General features: G+C 50.2%; 1 protein-coding gene across 6 annotated transcripts in view; it reads right to left on the reverse strand.

Moving 5' to 3' along the window:
* Nucleotides 1-14,375, reverse strand: part of NFAT5 (nuclear factor of activated T cells 5) — a 54,607-nt gene extending 40,232 nt beyond the window's left edge. For 4 of the 6 annotated variants that reach the window (XM_064386521.1, XM_064386520.1, XM_064386518.1 and 1 more), the window contains exon 1: nucleotides 14,186-14,375. In XM_064386521.1, coding sequence (XP_064242591.1) covers nucleotides 14,186-14,258 — 73 coding nt within the window. In that variant the 5' untranslated portion in view covers nucleotides 14,259-14,375. The remainder of the gene's footprint in view (nucleotides 1-14,185) is intronic. The other 2 variants (XM_064386519.1, XM_064386525.1) reach the window with 2 other exon arrangements.
* Between the last annotated feature and the right edge of the window lie 6,496 nt (nucleotides 14,376-20,871).

The raw sequence follows: 20,871 nt of genomic DNA on the forward strand, positions 1-20,871 counted from the left end.
GTAAAAACTAATCAAGAAATTTAGGAAGGGATTTTTCACTGTGAGGGTGGGCAGGCCCTGGCACAGGTGCCCAGAGCAGCTGTGGCTGCTCCTGAATCCTGAAGTCCCTGGCAGTGTCCAAGGCCAGGCTGGACAGGGCTGGGAGCAGCCTGGGACAGTGGAAGGTGTCCCTGCCATGGCAGAGGGGGGAACTGGGTGGGCTTTAAGGTCTTTTCCACCCAAACCATTCCAGGGTTCTCTGGAATTGGGTCATTTCAAGTTGAAACAACTGCACAAAAGGTGTCTGTGGCAGGGCTGGACACATGACCACCAGTCCACACAAAATACATCCTTGGGTCAACACGGACCTGGATCAGTCCCAGCAGCTGGTGACAGGATCTCTGTCTTCAACGGGGAGAGGAGAGGCCTTGGAAAGATTCAGGAAAAATAATGCTGAGAAGGTACAAAAAACAGCGTGTGAAACTGATGTGGTGATGGTGCAGCAGGAGTGCAAAAGGCTGGTGGCTCGTGATGGCAAACCAAGGTCCTTCACTTCCTCTTTTACCCATTTCCCCTCAGTGCACACACACAGAGTTACCCTTTTCTAGGAATGATTTTGATTTTCTGCACAAAACCCAATCAGGCTGAGTTACAGACCTGGGCCTACAGCACAGTCTGAGTGCTCAGCCATCCCCACCAGCAGCAAACACCTCTGGAATTCCGAGCCCATCCTCATCCTCACAGCACCAAGGGACCTTTCAGAAACACAGCACACCTTGTGACCTGCAACATCACATTCCTCCTCACTCACCAGCATGCTGTGATTGCATTTAAACTTTATTCCTAGGAACAGAGCAATTAAGCTTAAGGGAGCAAAGACAACACAACACAAGTGCTTCCTGTGTGGGAATGCTGAGACAACTCCAGATTCTGTGAGGAGCTTGGACATGTCACATACAAAGCCCTGCCTTTCCCAAAGAGTAGGTATTCCCAGCACAGAGAGTGCTCTCCCCCTCATGGAAAAAGTCTGCTGTAAAGCAGAAAACCAAGTACACAAGGATCCTCTATTCCACCACACGCAGCACCTTCTTCCTCTGGGCCATGAATCCTCCATGAGTTTCTGGCTGCACCTACACAGACATTTCAGCTGGACCGAATAAAAACTGTGATTTCTAGAAACTGAGTGCCCTGTTATCTTGTGCTGTGCTCAGGGTGTTACAGAACCTCTCTGTCCTCAAACTTCTGTGACACAAATTGAATTGAGATCCTTCTGGCTGGCTGACCAAATTGCTGCTACCTGTAACTCAGCACCTGGTGATGCTGGGAGCATAGAGACAAGGAAAAGAGCAGAGATACCCAATTCCAATATTTAAAACAACAGCAGCTCATTCACAAGGAATGCAGAGGTCCTGGCCACTTTGCCGGGACCTCCAAACACTTCAAGCATTATGGAATTTCCTTTACATACAGAAAAGATACCCCTAAGCTTTGCTACTCCATATCAAAAGCTAAGCCGTGTTACCTGGCACTGCCACAGCTGGAAGCCAAGTCACAAACCTGACAGAGAAGTTTGCTCTGGCCTGCAGGCAGGTGAGGCCACAACTAATGCAGAGAGCCCTGGCTGCAGGCAGCTCCAGCTCCAGCACCACTTCTCCAGGCTGTTCCCAGGCCCAGCCCTGAGGAGGCTGCTGGAATCCAGCCCCAGCTCTCCTCCATCTCACCTGAGTCTGTCCCACCACTCCTGGGACTTCACCCCCTGTAGTGCCAGGGGCTCCTCCAGCAGTGTCACTTCGATCCCCACCCCTGGACTAACAGGTAATGACAGGTTTGCTGCTCACAGAAATCACGTGGAGAGCAAGATCAATACATGGGAGAAGATGAGAACCACACAAATTATCAGCATTAGCAGCAGAGATGGGGCATTTTCCACTTGCTGCTGACATTTCTGCCCTTAAGGAAAGGTACATCCTGGAAATCCCTTACCACTTCCATGACCTCATGAACAGCAGCCAAGTTAATCCTTGTCTTTAATAAGCTCCCTGCACTGAATGGCTGCCCATTTGATCCCCACTGATACTCCTCTCCTCAACATGGTTTAATACCCGCACAGATTTGGCTGCTTCTTCCAAAGCCATTTCCTTGCTGCAGCACATGACAGTCACACCAGAGATTAGACAAAACCTTGGTGTCCTCCTCTAATCAGCTGGCAGCATCGGAGCAGAAATCTCTTCTAATGATGTTCACTAAGCTGATCAAAAAAACAAGCAAGCAAACAGGCCAAGAGAGTTGTTTATATGGAACTGAGATTAAAAAACAATTAGAAATCATGAAGTAGCAAGTAGCCTCTGCTACACGAGGGAGGTCAATGAAGTGAAGTGAGCACTGGTGCTCAGCAAATTAAAGAAACTATAAAGGAAAAATAACAGTATCCATACTCCACCTCACTCCCCCCAGGAATGCAAATTCAGTTTCAGAGCACCCGCACACATGTAAAGGTCCTATGATGCTAATCTAAGACACAGTTTTGGGCTAAACCTGAATTACCAAGGCTCCAAATGTCAGATTGTCACTCCTCACTCCAAAGGCCGCTGCATTTTAATAAAACAATACATGTGACTTAACATATTTCAGAAACTTTTGTGAGTAAGGGATGCTAAAACCAGAATCTACTCTAGGCCTAAAAAATCCAGGCCTATGCCAGAAAACCTTGTGGTTGGTTTATCTGTTTATCCTGAAGTTCAGTTCTACTCAGAATTTCAGTGTCCATAACCACCACAGCTTAGTGGTTGAGCTTATTGGAGGCCACTGATTCCACCACAATATCTTAGTTCACAGAGAGTTTTTAGAGAACGATGAAAGAATGGGGGAGCTCTAAATAGTCAACATCTAATCAAAGCTTCACTTTGTTAAAAGACATTCATATCACATGGCCCTCAGGGATTTTTCTGTACACAAAAGGGTGTGGGAAGACTTAGATGCAGATTATTTTGCCCATCAGGAAGAGCCTGGAAGAGCCAGCTGAGAGACCCTCTGGCTCTTCTCCCCAAGATAAACAGGTTTTCCTGTAGACCCCAGAACAGCATTGACTGAATAAGTTTGGTAATTACAACACAGAATTCAGAGAACCACAGAATCCTGGAATGGTTTGGGTGGGAAGAGACCTTCATCTCATTAAAACCCCAGCCACGGGCAGGAACACCTTCTGCTGTCCCAGATGCTCCAAGCCCCAACCAGCCTGGCCTTGGGCACTGCCAGGGATCCAGGGGCAGCCACAGCTGCTCCGGGCACCTGTGCCAGGGCATCACCAGCCTCACAGGGAGGAATTTTTTCCCAATACCAGAAGAGAATTCAGGATACATTTCAGAAGACTTGGGCCACCCCACTAGAGAGTTCACATCTCACAGCTGGGCTGCTCTCCCTTCCTCAAGGAGAAGCAACCTCAGGGGTAACTCCTGCAGTGAAAATCCAACACTGCAGCACCCTCCAGGATCTGAGTGAGCAGACAGCACTGTTCCTCCCTCTGCTTTGAGCCAGCACACCCACACCCCCTGGCAGGGAGTGCCAGGGGATCTGTCCCAGCCCACGGAGCGTTTCAGGCACTGACAGGGCAACGCCGATAGCACGGCTGGCACAGCGCACCCGGCACGGGCACCCGGCACTGGCACAGCGTGCAGGGAAGCCAAAGAAGGATAACAAGGACCCAGTAAGAAGCTCAACAGAGGAAGCTCTCAGAGTCTGAGAAAGGAAACTAGGAGAGACAAAGCTCAGTGCATAAACCAGAAGAGAAACAGACTGAGACAGGCACAGTCCAGACAGATCAGTGACCACTAAAGCACTTCCTACTTCAGTGCCGAGGGTTTGTTGTTGTTGAGGTTTGGGCTTTTTCCTTTTTCTTTGTTTGGTTGGTTTTTCTGAGTACTCCTTAGAAGATCCAAACTCTCACTTGCAGAAGTGAGAATCACCCATGACAAATGCAGGCCGTGGCAGCTCTGCTTAAGGGACAGCAGAGATTTTTATATTATAAAGTTACACGAAAAAAGATTTGGAAGACGGAAAGAAAACACAACAAAGAGTAAATCAGCTTTTGTTCTGTATCTGTCAAAAGAGGATTTATGACAGTCTGTAATATGTCCTACTCCTGCATTTCCTAACACCTTGGCAACTTCAGTGATTTAACATCACGAGCTTGGCAGCAGAGAAAACAAGTCCTGAAAACAGGTTTAGGTTTCACACAGAGTAAAAAGGAAGGACCCCAGCAACTGTTCAACGAATCACAGAATCACTAAGGTTGGGAGAGATCTTTAAGAACACCGAGACCAAGTGTTAACACAGCACTAAGTCCCACTGAACCACAGATACAGATTTGGATGGGATATTGGGAAGAAATCCTTCCCTGTGAGGCTGGGCAGGCCCTGGCACAGGTGCCCAGAGCAGCTGTGGCTGCCCCTGGATCCCTGGCAGTGCCCAAGGCCACGCTGGACAGGGCTTGGGACAGCAGAAGGGGTCTCTGCCATGGCAGGGGTGGAACAGGATGAGCTTTAAGGTCCCTTCCCACCCAAACCATCCTAGGATTCTGTGACACTTGTGACATTCTGTGACATAACTGCATGGCAAAAGCCAGACAGCAAGAAGCAACCCATAGCCAGTGAGGCTGAGCAGGAGGATAACAGACACCCTAACATATTTTACAGTTACTGGTCTAATCACTCATATTTTTGCAAGAGTTGAAGCTGAGTTGTATTAAGAACATAACTCACAAGACTCTCTGTCCTGTCTTACCCCAGTGCCAACTCGACCAGGTTACACTTACTAAAACAGTTTTATTTCATATTTTTGAGTATGTCTCAATACAATTAAACAAAGGACTCAATAAAAATTTCGCATGCAACCAAAAATACATAAAGACTAATTAGCACGCTCTTCCTAATTGCCCAACGCTGCCCATGGATTTCCACACAGCTGTCAGATGCAGATCTGTCACCAGAGACTTGTCATGCTGCCCTGACAGAGGAAACCCACTGCAGAGCAGTACTCCCTCTGTGTGCCACGCCAGCCTCAGCACGCCCGTGATGGTGGAGCAGGGAAAGACTGGAAGCACTCCTGCTATTGTCAGCCCTGGCAGGGCTAGATTGCTGCTACAGCAACAGTGGCAGGTTTTCAAAGAAACTGCAGTGTATACAAGGATGTTTTACACAGCCAAACAGAAAATCTTCCTTCCAGTTCCCCCTGGCTTCAGACAAAAGCAGCAAACCCTAAATCAACAGGCTTCACGCGCGTGGAGGGGAAGGCAGATGCCGTGGTGCTGCCTGTGCTAGAAAACTTCAGGATGAAAGAGCTGATGTTGGGGCAGCTCCACTCTGCACAATCCCCAGGGGATCCGAGTGCTCCACGTTGATGACGCAGCACTGGGCACTGAAATTCAAACCTTGCCTGCAAACGCTGCTGCTCCCTGAAATGCACATTCCAGTGTGTTAGTGAAGGAGAGAGGGCAGTGATCTGAAAAGCTGCTCTTTCAGGGAAAGATGACCAGTAATATATTATTAATGACAGATGATCAGTAATATATTATTAATGATGAAGTCATTAACATTTGATCACAACTCTAATATCACAGAATCCCAAGCTGGTTTGGGTGGCAAGTGACCTTAAAGCCCATCTCATTCCTACCTCCTGCCATGGACATGGATATCTTCCACTAGTCCAGGCTGTTTCAAGCCCCATCCAACCCAACCTTGAACATTTCCACAGTATCATTATTTCTTGTACTTAAAAATAAAAAATTAAGCTAAAAGTGGTTTCCTGTATTTTTCTAAAGGACAAGCATTACTACCAAAAATGGCAGTATTAAATAGGTAATTTTGCAAGCAATTCGTAACCAGCTCCTGCACTATATCCCACCAACCTTCAGAAAAGTTGCTAATCTCAATATTCAGGATTGTGCATAGCAGGGTAGAGTTGAGAAATTAATCCTTTTAAAGTTGAATTTCAACAACTGACAAAGGCATGTGTTAGCTGAATTCTATTTATGGCATTCATCCAAATATCAAATAAAGCTTTCCTGGCTGTGTTTCAGTCATCCCCATTCACAGCTCAAAGAGGACTTTTATAAATGTAGACAGGCAGTATAAATCCTGGATCTTGTTTGCATCCAATTTTACACATATCAGAATGAGAGAACAACATTATTTAGGAATTGTCACTTCAAGGAACAGACCAGTAATGACTTACTGAGACATCTGTCCTATGCAGTTGTAAACTCCAGACAAAAACCAAAAACATAAAAATACTCCTAAAACACCACTGTGGACAAGGCAGGCTGACAGAGCAGTAGGGACATGAACACAGAATCCCAGACTGGCTGAACTTGGAAGGACCTTAGAGCTCACCTCATTCCACCCCCTGCCACTAGACCAGGCTGCTCCAAGCCCCGGCCAACCTGGCCTTGAAATGTTTAAAGAAACCCAAATACCGAGCGATCAAAGAACATCAGTAATAGCTATTTATCAACCCCTTTAAAACACCTGTGTTGTTTCAAAAATCAAAGTTCACCAGAAACAGAGGTAATCAGGCAGTTCCTTAGGTACAACGCACCACCCAAATTCAGGGACACACGGAATCCACCTGACCCACAATTTACTGTTGTCTTAAAACATTTCTCAGCCTGTACAGGTTTGCACCATTTTTTCTGATGGGGTTATTTTTGTCATCTCTTACAGTTGCTGTGAGCAAGAAAAGCAGCGGCAGCAATGAGAGACACAAGATTCTTTCTTTTGAGGCAGTACCACAATACGTAAGGTGAAGAAAAAACTGCGGCCACCCCGTGGGTTCAGTATTTCATTATAAACCTGGATGTACAGGCTGTGCTCCTGAGACCTGACCTGTCCCAGTAACTCTCAACATGACATTCAGCATCTCGAGCCCACAGAGCACCCCCACGCCTCCCTGCCCTTGCTCCCATTAACAGGTATGTTCTTTCATCATCACCAAAACTGAGAAATGTCTGTGCTTCCAACCAGCACTTTGCTTTCTACTGCCAACTCAGCTGTTTGATGATAAACACTGCTTTTCAAACCACAGGTGATGCTCAATACAGAGCTCTGGTGAGTCTGACACCTCTCACGCTTCCAAGGGCTGATCAGGAACAGGAGGAGCATGCTCAGGAAACCTGCCACAACTACTGCACCTGGAAGGGATTCCTCAGGGAAATAAAGATGGAGAAGGCTTGGGGGGTCTTATCCATGTGTGGAAATTCCTGACAGGAGGCAAGAGAGGCTCCTCTCTCCGGTACCCCATGACAGGACAAGGGGCAATGGGCACCAATTAAAACACATTAAATTCCATCTGAATTATCTTATCCACGAGGACAGCCAAGCACTGGCCCAGGTTGCCCAGGATGGTTGTGGAGTCCCCGTGAGGACAGTCAGACCCTGCTGGGCATGGTCCCAGCACTGGTTCCATCATCTCCAGAGGTCCCTGCCAGCCCCAAGGGCTGAGACTGAAAGCTGGCACTGCTTCCACAAGACTCACCCAGATCCTCTCCCACCACCAGAACATCTGACTGTTTTCAGAACTTTAACCTAAACCAGATTCCTGAGCTCTGCATCATTTACTTGGGAGATAAAACCAAGACTATGAGAAACTGTAATTATAAATTCCTCAGTAAATCTGCTTTAATAAGGATACACATTCCAAGGAAAGCTGCCTTTTTTCCTCCCTAAGAAGCAAAACATACTCAAATATTAGCAGGAGACCTCCTCGTTCCTAAACTGAAAACAGAGTGAACTTTAAATGACATACAAGTCTTTCTTCACCACATATACAACCAGGCTGTGCGATTTCTTGCCGAGTCCAAAAACAAATCAAGAGTCAAAAAAGAACTGAGTTAAAGTCTAGATACTCCTATTCTGCCCCAAACAGTAAGGGTTTACACACCTCCACACTACAGGATCCTCGCTGCAAAGGCAGAAAACTGCCAGTTAACAGGAGCTCTGGACTCTGCAGCTGATTACTCCCCAGTCACCCCACGGTGCTCCTATCCAAACTCACTGACTCTCTGCTGAGTGAATCCACATGCACAAAAAACATCAGGCCTGCACACAATGAGGGACTGAAACAACTGGATGTAGTGTCAGTTTTTCTGAACGGGAATGGAAATGCCAACACTTGGAAACTCTTTAGGATTGTCTTTAAACCCCTCTCTCCCACATCCTCACCCTGTCTGGGCACTGACAGGAGCCACTGTCCATCTTCCCTGTGTGCCAAACTCCCGACCTTCACCACAACTCAGCCTGCTGTTAGGGTCAAAAGCTTGTGTTTCCTCAGCACATCCCGTCAGTTTCATAAACTTTGTAAGGTGACCCCAAATTCTTTCTCGTTATTTACAAAGCAACCATAAACCTTTCCAAATGCTGAAGGGACAAGTGATGGAAGGGAAGGGAGAACAACTACAGAGTGTATTTATGTAAACAGTGACAACATTCCTCAGTCTGGTTAAGTGATATTCCCCTCACAGATGCCTCAGAGCTATAAAATATAGTAAAATAACGTACCTGAAGCTGGACATTTACATTTTAAACACTGCTGAAGCATTGCTTGCTTTGCAAACAGCAGTTACTGGAGATTTTACTGCATGCCCACTAGCACTTGCTATTACTACACAGTTCAAAGCTGGGTCTGAGAGTTTGTTTCAGTCAGTTCCTAAAACAATCACTAATGACAAACTGGCCTGACTGTCCAGCCTCATCATTTATTCTCTACATGCTCACTGAGATAACACACGTGATAGCTGCAGAGACACCACCACACACCTTGCTTCACCTGCACTTTGGCCACTCACCAACTCCTGCTGGTGTTCACCAGCACTTCTACACTTCAAAATTAGTTCAGGTCATTGCCTTTTTGTATAAAATGAAGTATTAGTTGTCTTTCATTTTCACCATCCCTGAAGGTCTTCAAGGAATGAGTGACATGGCAATGAGTGTCTTTGTCTGGTCAACAAGGTGGGGATCACTCAAAAGTTGAACTCAACCTCAGAGGTCTTTCCCAAGCTAAATGATTCTGTGAAATATATTTCATATAAAACTACACAACCAGTGTACCAGTGCAAAAGTCAGATCAAGGCTCCAGAATACCAATTGTTTCTAGTTACAGATACCAAAAGGTAACCGTGCTATTGAAAATTTATAAATAAAGGTCAATGCTTCATTAAAAAATGAAAAAGCTTAATCTACAACCACAAAAGTGTATGATAAGAAAATTCTACTTCTTGACAACATTAATCTGCAGTACAGAATCACAGAGCCATGGAATGGCTTGGTTTGGAAGGGACCTAAAGTTCATCTCATCCCAGCCCTGCCATGGGCAGCGACACCTTCCAACAGACCAGGCTGCTCCAAGCCCCATCCAACCTGGCCTTGGACACTTCAGGGACAAGAGAACTGGGCAATGTATGGGGATTCTCTAACAGAAAAAACTACAACAAAGTACCCAAAACAAGTCAAACTGACAATCAAAGACTCCAAGGAGCCTTAGAACCAAGAAGCAGACATTTCTCCAGGGACAGGGCTGCCCTGCCTGTCCAGGTCTCGGCACACGAGCACCAGCACAGCAAACAGCACAGAAGGCACAATGCAAGGAGCATTTCTTTCCATGGCAGAGCCAGCTCAGCAGTTTCAGCCCATCTGCTCCCACCTCCACCACTTGATCCCAGAGCTCCAGAGCCCCCCTTTCCTGCCGTGACACCACGCCTGGCGCAGCTGCACAGCAACTAGACCAGGAAGCAGAACAATGTGAGAAAATCCGATCAGAAGTACAATATCCCCATTCTAGATCAGCTTCCCAATCCCATTCATCTCCCAACCACAAACAACAATTGTGCTGGCAGGATTGAGAGCCCAGTCCATGGGTGAGAACAGACGGTGAGGAAAAGGGGCTGTTCACCAGAATATTCAAATTACACCCTGGAAAGCTGTGAATTCAGAGTCTCCCCCTACCCCCAGCACCACACAATCATCTTGCAGCAAAATATTCCAGAGTTTTGTTTTGAAAGCCAATAAGAGGAAGATTCCAAGGAGGAAAGGACATTTACAAGGCTGACGCACAAGTTAAAGAACTTTGGTTGAATCCACTTTGGTTAAGTCAGAATGTCCTGGGGGCAGCTGGCAGAGCTGCAAGAGGTGGATGTAGGGATCCATCCCTCACGGAACACTCAGCACAGTGCATCCACCGTGGCACCTTCTACCAGCTACAAAAAATAAAAATTGCTACCAAAAAAAAGCCAAGTCTGATTTCTGTTCCTAAACCCTGCTGGTACTGGTTCTAAAATTCTACACTATTTTTATAAAGCATCTTTTCCAACCCTCTTTGATAATTTAGTCACTGTCTTACTAGAGTTATCCCAGGAATCACAGAAGAAAAGAGTTCTGGTAGAGAAAAAGAAAAATCACCAAACCCCATGTTCTGTATCCCAATTCCCAGCAAACACAAGTGGATTTCAGTCAGTTCACATTTACGCATGAAGAACATTTGAGTTTTGGTTACATGACGTTTTTAGGGCAAAAGAGCTATTTATCAGAATACTAACATTCTTCTTGTCGCTACCAAATTCCAGGAAGTCTCTCAGTTTTACAGTCACTCCATTGTGGAAAGCAAAATGCAGGACATGAATAAAAACTTCTAACTGCACTTGTGCTACAGTGCAAAAATGCCATTTTATTAGTACACACACTTTATTGGGCAACTCAAAGTGAATGTATTAGCTAAATTAATCCCATGTTTAATCAGATTTGGTCCCTGACATCTGATGAACTGCTTTAATTACAGGTTTTCACCTCTGCCTGCTGCCAACGAAGAGCCAACTTTGCTCTGTTTGAATGCTGCAGATGATATTCAACCACAGGACAACCAGCCTCAAGGTTTTAGGTTTTATGCTCCAGTGATTTTTCTACTACGTTACTAATCTGTATGCACATTTGGGTTGGTTTATCCCAAAAAGGACAGTGTGTTATGTAAAGATGGGAAAGAAACATACTACAGCCCAAATATTTTCAGCATGAAGTGATGCATATTTTTTTTATATCTCTATTAACTTCTTAGCAGGAGATGTCATCCTTCTGCAATGGTTACAAAGCATTTCTTAATTGATTATACATTATTTAATATTGACTATACATTAAAAGACTGGTTTTAGTCCTTCACACAAGCCAGCTCCTCAGGGTCTGTGGATGAGCTCCAGCAACAGCCCCTGGAATCCACACTACCCATTTCTTTAATTTTTAACAGCTACAACCAATATATGAAACATTTAGAGATCCTGTTGCAGAGGCCTGCAAGTTCAGTACAGTTTCACTATCATTTTAAGCCAATAAAAGCTGCTGAAATAACTAGTCCCACCTTTCCCTAAGGCCAGTTTCCACATGTCCCTTCCTTGAGTCAGCACAAGCCATTCATGAAGACCCACAGCAAACACAGAACACTCACCCCATTAAAAACCAACGTTTCTCCTCCCCTTTTCCTTGGGGAAGGAATAAGGGAGAAGCTGAGTTAATTTTAACGTGCTCAGCTCCCAGTCCAGCTCACTGCGGCCACGTCAGAGCTGGCGTGAGCAGAGCCACGGGGAAAAGAGGAGCACACAGCTGCACGTGGGAATCCACTGGGCTGGAGCTGCTCGTGCAAACACACCTACGGGGGCAAAAGCTGGACACAAAGTACTTAGATACTCAAAGAAAATACTGCCGCTCCCAAGACACGCATAAATGAAAAGAAATCACTGGAGTGAGTTATCGGAGCAGGGTTTACATCATCGACTCTCACTGCGGGGTGAGTTTATATTACCCACTCACACTCACCTGAGGTGTGGCAGCCTTTAGAGTTTTGTTTAACCTTTTTGTACGAGAACGTGAAAACAAAATTCTTAACTGAGATGGTGGTGCAAGACAAAACTTTTAACGCATGGTGCGGGGACAGGCTGATGACATAAATCAGTTTGTCCAGAGAAGGGGAGAAAATGCACCAGAAAAAAAAATCACACTACTAAAAACTTCAGTATTGGGTTTCCAAACGTAACTTTGCTTTTTTTTAATCAGTGCACGCAGACTCTGCCGCTTTAACTCCACCAAACCCAATTTTCTCTGTCAGAAACCCCAGCAGCTCTGCAGCCCAGCCCAACCTGAGCTCCCGAGGCCGGGATCAACAGCCAGGAGCACCCGGAGCCCAGGAATGCGACTGAGAGCAGAGGGACTGGCCCCAGTTCAACCTGGGGCTGGATTCCACCCGCGCTGCTGAAAGCACAGCAGTTATAGGAAACTACTGCCTCTAACACACCCTCATCATAAATGCATACTTGTGGTTCTCTCACTGTGTTCAGACCTTTCCCTTTATCTCATCAGTTGTACTTGTACCCTGAGCCAGAGCACTTGTCCACGGGATCACTTATCTCTATCTATCTAGGGGAAAAAAAAGTACTGGAGTGTGTTCTGATCAGAGATGCAGTAACACCTTTTCCTAAATTTCAATTAAAATCATACTCACAATCACTTTGTTATTCATTCTCAAGAAGCATATTCATTGGTTCTAAAGTTAAATTGCATGTCAAGTTATCTTCTTGATCTTTTGTTGTGACAAAATATGAAAAGCAAAGCTTGCTTTAACCTCTTTATAACCCTTCTCTGCGTTATACACCTCTGCCTTGGCATCCTGCTTGGATCAAGCAGCTCACTGTGACCACAACATCCTTCCCTCGACCTCTTCCAGCTCTGAACCCACATCTCTGCACCAGAAGAAAAATACACTCTTGATTAATCAGTTTGAGACTCTTTTCCAACCTGAAACACTCAACCATTCCATTAAATACAAGAAAAATAAAAGAGAGGTCACAGTAAGATTGGGCAGTTCAGAAGTTCTGCTCAATTAACAAGTCCTTGAAGCAATTTTGTGACTTACACAGAACATTTTTATTTTCAATGTGTTACAAACTAACAGTGCACACTTCGCAAATTTCCGGTAGGATAAATCATAACTTCAATGGGGTTTATCACCTGTGTTTTTAATTGAATTACCCTGTTCCAAAACACTCTGCCTACTGCCGGCACAAGGACTGAACCAACTGGAACACACTGTGCTGGGTAACCAGAAAGCCTTGAGCCCCTCAAGTAACATCCTAAAAAAAACTTACCAGCACCCAGTGATAACTTTAAAGAGAGAGGCAATTACTCTGAGCAGTCTGAGAGCTTCCAATATGTACTTTAATTCATTAAAGTCTTTTTATTTCTTGTATCTTCATCTCTTACCAACACACAACTCCAAGTTAATGACCATATTATAATCCTAAAAAAAAATTAATCTTTACTGCTAACCATGTTAATGCTGCAACAACATTAAACTGGTTTAAACCTTTACTTCAGGGTAATAAGAGACTTTTCCATTTATTTTGTCATACAGCCCCAAAATTGCTCCCCTCACCAGCTGTAGTGTGGGCAGGTGTGTGCAACAAACTACAAGTAAACTAATAACTGGTACTTCCAGTATCACAAACTAATAGTGGCTTTCAAGTCTTTTAAACGTGAGAAAATGAGTTAAAAACTCTGTAGTACATAACACTTGTCCTGACAGACTTACCCACGTTCACGTGCACTTGCCAGAGCTCAAATTCGGTATTATGAAAACAGAAATTAATCTAATTTCCTTTTAAACCCACTCCATCCCCGCCGGGTGCAAGTCCCCGCAGGCACTGCTGCTGCGCCCCGGTGCACGGGGATAACGCCGGGGATGCTGCGAGCACCGGGACCGCGGCCGCGCTCACCCCAAGGCAGGGCATCCCGCCCCGACCCCCCGAGCCTCCCTGCTCCGCCGAACCGCCCTCCCGGAGCCTTCCATGCGGAGCTCGGGGGTGCCCACCCGCCGCCAGCTCCCGCTGCAGGCCGAGCCGGGCCCGGCGGAGCCCGGGCGGACCCCGGCGGGCCGCAGCCCCCCGCCGCCGGCCCCGCCGCCGGAACCTGTCGGGACACATTCTTGCGGCGGCCGCGGCCGGGCCAGGAATGCGGCCGGGGGAGCCGGGGCGGCCCCGCGCGGCCCCGGGGCCCCTCGGGACGCGCATCCCGCGGCGGGGGCGGCGGGCGGGCGCTGCCCCGCGGGGCCCGGGGCGGCGCGGAGCGCGGGCCCGCCGGCACCGGCGCTGCCCGCCCCCCCGCAGCCCGCCGCGGGCACTCACCCTTGGAGTAGAGCGACTTGGGGGACTCGAGGTCGAGGTCGGCGCTGAGCAGAGAGATGAAGTCCGAGGGCATCGCAGCTCCGCGGCCCGGCGGGGGCGAGGGGGCGGCGGGAGGAGGGGGGGCCGGGCCGGGGGGGGGCGCGGCTGCCTCCGCCGCGCGCGGAGCGGAGCGGAGCGGAGCCGCGGGCCGGGGGAGCGGCGGGGCGCACGGCGGGGCCGCGGTCGGCGGGGCGGGCGGGCGGGCGGTCGGGCCGGGGCTGCGGGAGCGGGCGGCGCTCGCAGGGCCGGTGTGCAGCGGAGCGCGCCCGACGCCGCTCCGAGCCCGCTGCGCCTGCGCCGAGCACGGGAGGGGCCGCCGGGGAACGGCGGCGGCGGCGCGGCCGCTCTGCGCGTGCGCGGGGGAGGACCGGGGAGCGGCGGGGGCGGAACGGCCGCGCGTGCGCAGGCGGGGGGGTGCGGGGGAAGAGTCTGGAAGGGATGGGGGGGCGCGGTGGAGGCTGACCCCACACCGCTGCCCTGAGGGGAGCCGGGGACAGCGGAGACCCTCAGGGGAGCCCCCGGCACCGGGAACCGGGGGGCGCCCAAGGGCAGCCCCAGGATGGACTGTGAGGGGAGCCCCCCGGTGAGGGGGCCGGGCTGGTCCCTCAGGGGAGCTGCTCTGGGGAGCGCCCCGGCGTGAGGGCAGCCGGGATGGCCGCCGGGCTGAGGGCAGCGGCAGCAGCCGGTGCCCCCAGGTGCCGCGGCCGGGGCTGTGCCTCGGTTGGGCTGTCCCCGAGCCTCGTCGCCCGGTGCCGGGGGTCGGGGTGACGCCCCGCGGGTCAGGGCCGGCTGTGGTGCCGCCAGAGCTCCGTCCACCCGCAGGGCTCTGCCATGGAAACCCACGAGGCAGAGCTGCCAAACCCACCCGCGGATGTTGTCCCAAAAAAACAGCTGTTTCCAAATAACATGAAGATGCAAAAGTGGTGTCAACAGTGCGTTATCATTGACACGGGTGGCAGCTGCCTTAAGACACGAGTGTCCCACATGTGGGGAGTCAGGAGAACACGAGCACTGAGGTCTTGAGAGGGAATTTGGGAGTCCCTTTCCCTGAAAGGTGTAAGAGGGAGGAGGCGTGGAAAGGTGTCCCACACAGATGTGCAATTACTTTTCCAAAGTGTCCAAAATCTGCTTTGAAAGTGGGGAAAGGATGGGAAAATGAGAAGGGCTGTGTGTGAGCGGATGGAGGTGCCAGGCGAGTGCTTAAGCTGTGAAAAATGGAGGCGGAAGGAGCTGTGAACAGCTGCCGCGTGCCTCCGGCGCCGCGCAGGGTCCAGTTTCCCCGCGACACCAAAAGGTTGGCTCCCGTCCCTCCTGCTGCCAGCTCCTTGCCAGTCCGCTCTCAGATCCCAGCGACATCTCCCTGTAAAACACTGAGCAGCTTCCATGCCCTCGGTGCAGCCCAAGCGCCCCTGGAGAGCCCTTGAGGCCCGTGCCCCGCCGGTCAGTCGGTCACTGTGGGATGGCCACGCTGGTGTCCTCACTCGACCACAGTCCCACGCTTGTGGCACCACCGGGTTGGTCCTTGGAGCACTGGCGCTCTGCTCTGCCACGTTGCCCTGCTGTGCCGTGTCCCGTGCCCGTGGTGTCAGGGTGGACACGCGTGGTGTCCGCGTCTCAGCCCTGGCAGAGCAGTGGCAGCTGCGCCGTGCGCGGTTGGTGGCATTTGAAGTCGGTTTCTCTTTCATCCCAGACAAGCTGCTTTAATTCCTGGAGCTGTCCTGGCTTTTCATCTCCTCCACCTGACGTCATTCATGGCGTGGCAGGAGGGCGCAGGACTCCAGCACATCTATGGATTTCATCCTGTCCATCAGCCATCGCAGCTGGTGACCAGCCCCTGCCCAGGGTGTGCGTGGCAGTCTCCAGCCCCCTTCCCTGGGCAGTGACAGCCGGGATGCAGCCCTCCTGGTGCCCAGGAACACTTGGTCATGGCACACCGCAGTTCTGCTGCTGTTCCAGGGTGCTCAGCACAGCTCACCCATGCGTTGTTCAAGTCAGGCACAAGTGCCCTCCCTAGTTAAAAGTCTTCCAAAAGGGTTTGCTGTGATCCCTCCGCAAAATGTCCAGGAATGGGGCAGCCACAGCTTCCCTGGGCAACCTGTGCCATGGCCTCACCACCCTCACAGGGAACAATTCCTTCCCAACAGCCCATCTAACCCTGACCTCTGGCAGTGGGAAGCCATTCCCCCTTGTCCTGGCATTCCAAGGTCCCTCTCCAGCTCTCTTGGAGCAGGCATACTCTGAAGGGAAAGGCTCCCCTTTGGCAATCTCAAACCTGACAACTTCAGGGAAAAGGGGGATTCAGCTGTGCCAGGCAGGGATTGCCCTGCCTTGCAAGGGAGGGAGAGCTACTGCTATGCTGGCACTACAAACTGAACTGTTTGGGAAGCATCCAGGGAAAACAATTAAGACTGTGCTATACTCACCTCCTGTCTGAGTGATGAGGAAGACAGAGGCTCTTGGAGAAGGTGCCACCAGCAGATGGGCTGTGGTGGGGAAGGAAAACAGATCCTAGTCCTGAAAGGGAAGTGGCAGAGCGAGCACTCTGCGAGACAGAGTGCTCAGGGCTGGAGCAGTTCAGGACAGAGAAGGAGCCTTTGGGAGGCACAGGCATTGGGGCCGGGCAGTGAAACACAGCGCTGAAAGCCCGGGCACTGCTGGCCCAGCAGCAGCAGCTCCACGACAGCTGCTGGAGCGTGTTTGGCTGGGAAGAGCTTTGCAGGGTCCTGGGAAGGGCAGAGCTGGGACACCGCAAACAACAACACAGAACAGGGGGTCAAAGCAGAGAGAAAAGGAGTCTGGTGCTCCATGGAGCAAGGCAGGGGCAGCCTGGCTGTGCAATCCCACCTGTGCTCACCCAGCCTGGGGGAACTTCAAGCACTGCCCTGGTAAAAGCTGGAAAGGAGAGGGGCCTGCTGCTCCCAGCATGACAAGACAGGGCAAGGGCCAAATTTGGAGAAAGAATTAATTTTTGGGAGGACCAAACAGTCCCAGACAATAAGAACTTTAAAGGGCTAAATAAATTATTAGTCAGTCCATGATGCAGCACAGAGCAGCAGGACTGGGGGGAATAACCACACTGAGGCAGGTCAACAAAGCACATGTACAAGATTTCCTAGGATCCAGTCAGAGCCATAAAACTCCTCCTGTGGGCCCCAGAACGTGGAAAAGCCGTGGGAGCAGGCTGCAGCGGTTCTGTGTCATTGAGGTATTTTCTCTCTGTATTATGAAGTTCCTCTTCCTGCAGAAGCAGCCGGAGAGCAGCAGGTGTGAGGGGGAAGGAGCCTAAACCAGGATCGTGGGGACAAATTAGCAGGTGCCTGCAGAATATCACTAACCCCGTCTGCGATTCCGGAGCCGACGTAGGTGTTTTATTTTCTAGCCGTGTTCGAAAGACTGTCAGAAAATAATTAGGCTCTGTCAACAGTTCCCCTATTCCCAGATTACTTACGACTTCCTGACTCATTAGAGCTGCCGAGGCTGGCAGGAAACCTGTTTTATAGTAATTTCTGTTAGTGGTGTCCCTGGAGGAGAGACAACACGGCGCGGGTGACACCAGCGTGTGACACCAGCGTGTGACACCAGCGTGTGACATTGGCGTTGGCTTCACCCTCGTGATGGAGGCACCGGGGCCGCCGGGTTGTGCAGGGCGGTCACTGCTGGCAGGAGACACCGTCCCCCTCTGTCCCCATGCTGGTGACAGGGAACAGGACACTTGGCTGCGGGGCCGGCGCTGGGCAAGGTCCAGCTTTAGGTGCACGGGATTTGCTGGTGTCCTGAAAACATTCCTGGTTCGTGAGGGTTTTAAAAACAGGGGGGACGCGTAAATCTCATTAAGGAGGTCTTTCCATCTAATCCTGGAATAAAGCCACCCTAACCTCCCTGTCCCAGAGTGGGAGCTGTCATGTGCAAACACAAGTTGGCTGTGTCAGGGCTCTTCTGGGGCCCATTGGCCCCTGAATTTTACCATCTCTGTCCCAGACACCCAGCAAATCCTCCTCAGTGCTCAGAGCAGGACCATGCGCAGTAGTGACCCTGCAGTGCTTGGAAGCAGATTTAAAAATAGTTCTGAAATCTTCTGTTTATTTCTCTGATTTTTGGATCCAATTCCTCTAGATCAAAGATAAATAAAGTTTACAGTGAAACAGTGCTTGCCAAGAACATAAAGCCCAACCTTCCTCCCCAAAACTTGTACTTCCCACTCAGTTCATGTCCTTTTTCCCTACATTATCTCAGCTCAAATCCAGGACCAAAGCAGATGTTCCCATTGATTTTCCATGCCCTTTTCCCCAGTCAGCACCTTGCTGACCTCCAGCTCCCTCCTGTGAGGCACCAACCAGGTACTGCTGCCCTGAGGCTGCTTATAGTACTGTGGGATCCATAATTAGGCAAATCTTAAGAGCCTGATTCTGCTGACAGCCACGGGAGTGGGATGTTACATCCTTTTATAAGCAGACATGCAAATAGGACACAAAATCTATGGTCTCCATGTCATCTTCCCATTGAAAACAACCCTCCCACACACTCTTCTCATGGAGGTGAGTGTGGGAGCCCTGGGACCACGGGGCAGTGGTGCTGCTGTCACACACCTTGTGGGTTCTTCCAGAGAAAACCCATGCCCATGGCTGCTCTGCTCGTGGCACTTCCAAAGAGATGACAGATTATCAGGGTGATGTAGGGAGCTGCCCTGCTGCAGTTTTTGAAACTCCCATTGTAATTACAGCATGGAATATTGTATGGACTCAGGAGCTGCTGGTGCAGTGCTTAGCCCCCACTGCTGCTCCCCAACACCCACAGGGACCATCGGGTCGCTCGGCCACACGTGCTGCCAGTCCTCCTTGGCACAGGCTCAGCACCAGCTTCTGCCAAGGAGATTTTTCCTCCACCAACAGGAAGGCAAATCCCTCGTCTGCCATAGCTCACCAACACTGGATATCTGAGCCCTGTAACATGGGGGTTGCACACTGCAGGGTAACAGGGATGGAGTAACTGAACATCCCACACCTGGGGGAAGACAAGATCCTGTACCTGTTTGTTTATAATAATGAGTTTATTGAACACAGCAAACACACAGCCTGGCACCTCCTGCCAGGCAGACAATCTCCAGGTACAAGAAATGGCATTTTGTGGGTGCCTGCATCACGGAACATGCACCAACTCCCCCAGGAACACCCCCAGACCTCCCACCCCTCCTCCACGAACCCTCAGCCTAATTAACAGTTACATTCTGCGTCAGCAAGGAGCCCGGGGTGGTGGAGAGGCAGCAAAGGCCGGCGCTGCACTCCCGGGCAGCCCTGCCACGCTCACACTAACCACACACTGCCTCCGTGCTCGCATTTCCAGCTCCTCCCTCGGCCTCTCCTCCGCAGCACCTGGAGGAGCGGAGCACAGCCCAGACTGAACTGCACCCACAGAGGCGGCTGCAGGTGGAAGCTGAGACGGCTTTGTCCCGGCATTGTGCGGAGAGCTGGCGGCAGACACGGCCTGCGCGGGTTCAGCGTGGGGACAGAGCCTGGCAACTGCCTGAATCCTTACACCAAGGGAGAAAACAAGCTTTGTCAATGCCTCCCTTGCTGCCCGAGCCGTTTCACACCTGTGGGACCCATCCTTGAGCCAGCCACAGAGAATGAGAAGAGGCAGCTTCACCACCACACCAGAGGACGCCCGGGAAGCACCTGGGCTCTCTCCAGCCGCCTCCATCCCAGATTTGCTGCCCCTTCATTAATGGAGAAGGGAAAAGACGTCAATGTGGCTTCTGCAAATGCACCTCAGGCACCCTGAGATCTCTGAGGAGCTGGCACATGTGCAGATAGAGGCTACGTGGGGTTCCACAAGGCACTGGGCAAGGATCTTACCAGCTCCAAGAAGCCTTGGAACAAGACTGAGAGTCTCCCCTGGGCAATTAATCCATTAAGAGGAAAAAAAGGTTCCATAACATATGGGAATCAACAGGCAACTGCCCCAATAGTGGAGCATCAAGAGCTCCTAGCAAGGGTCAATGATGGCCAGAAGTTCTTTAGAGCAACCAAAATGCAACCGAATGTAGACAGTGCCAGGAAAATGGTATTAAAAAAAAAAAAAAGTCAAAATCCAGGTAAAAGTGCTGCCTGTAGAGAAAACAGGTGTGTTTCCAGCATCACACCTGCCCCATTCCTCAGGCGAGCCTGGTGCTCCTGGATCCAAACCAGCTGACCTTTGTGGAATCTTGCACTGCCCTGAACCTCAGCTCAGCAGGGTGATAGTGTTGCCAACAGGTGCCTTCCAGCTTCAAAACCTTTCCTTAATACAGAATCCACTCTGAACTTCCCCAAACTGAGTTCATGGTTCACAATTTTGTGTTAAATGTGAAGCCCCAGCAGTGCTCTTACTCCAAGTTCCCTAGCCTTCAGTTTAAAAAGCAGAGTGTAATTCTACCTCCAAGAATTTCTTCTACACAGCCTTCTGGAGGACATGGTGGTTTTGTGGAAGAGAGAAGAATGCCCACAGCCCGTGGGAGGTTTTCACAGCAGGACCCCAGGGTATCAGTGCCCTTTCTGCTGCAGTGCCAGGGGATGATCAGCTGTGCTGGAGGTCTGGATTGGGAGCCAGTGTCGGTGGCACAGCTCTGCTGAAGGGCAGTGGGCACCAGGACACCACTTCCCTTTATTTCA

Source organism: Passer domesticus, chromosome 12 (assembly GCF_036417665.1).
Source record: "Passer domesticus isolate bPasDom1 chromosome 12, bPasDom1.hap1, whole genome shotgun sequence".
In the NCBI taxonomy this organism is placed as follows: Eukaryota; Metazoa; Chordata; class Aves; order Passeriformes; family Passeridae; genus Passer; species Passer domesticus.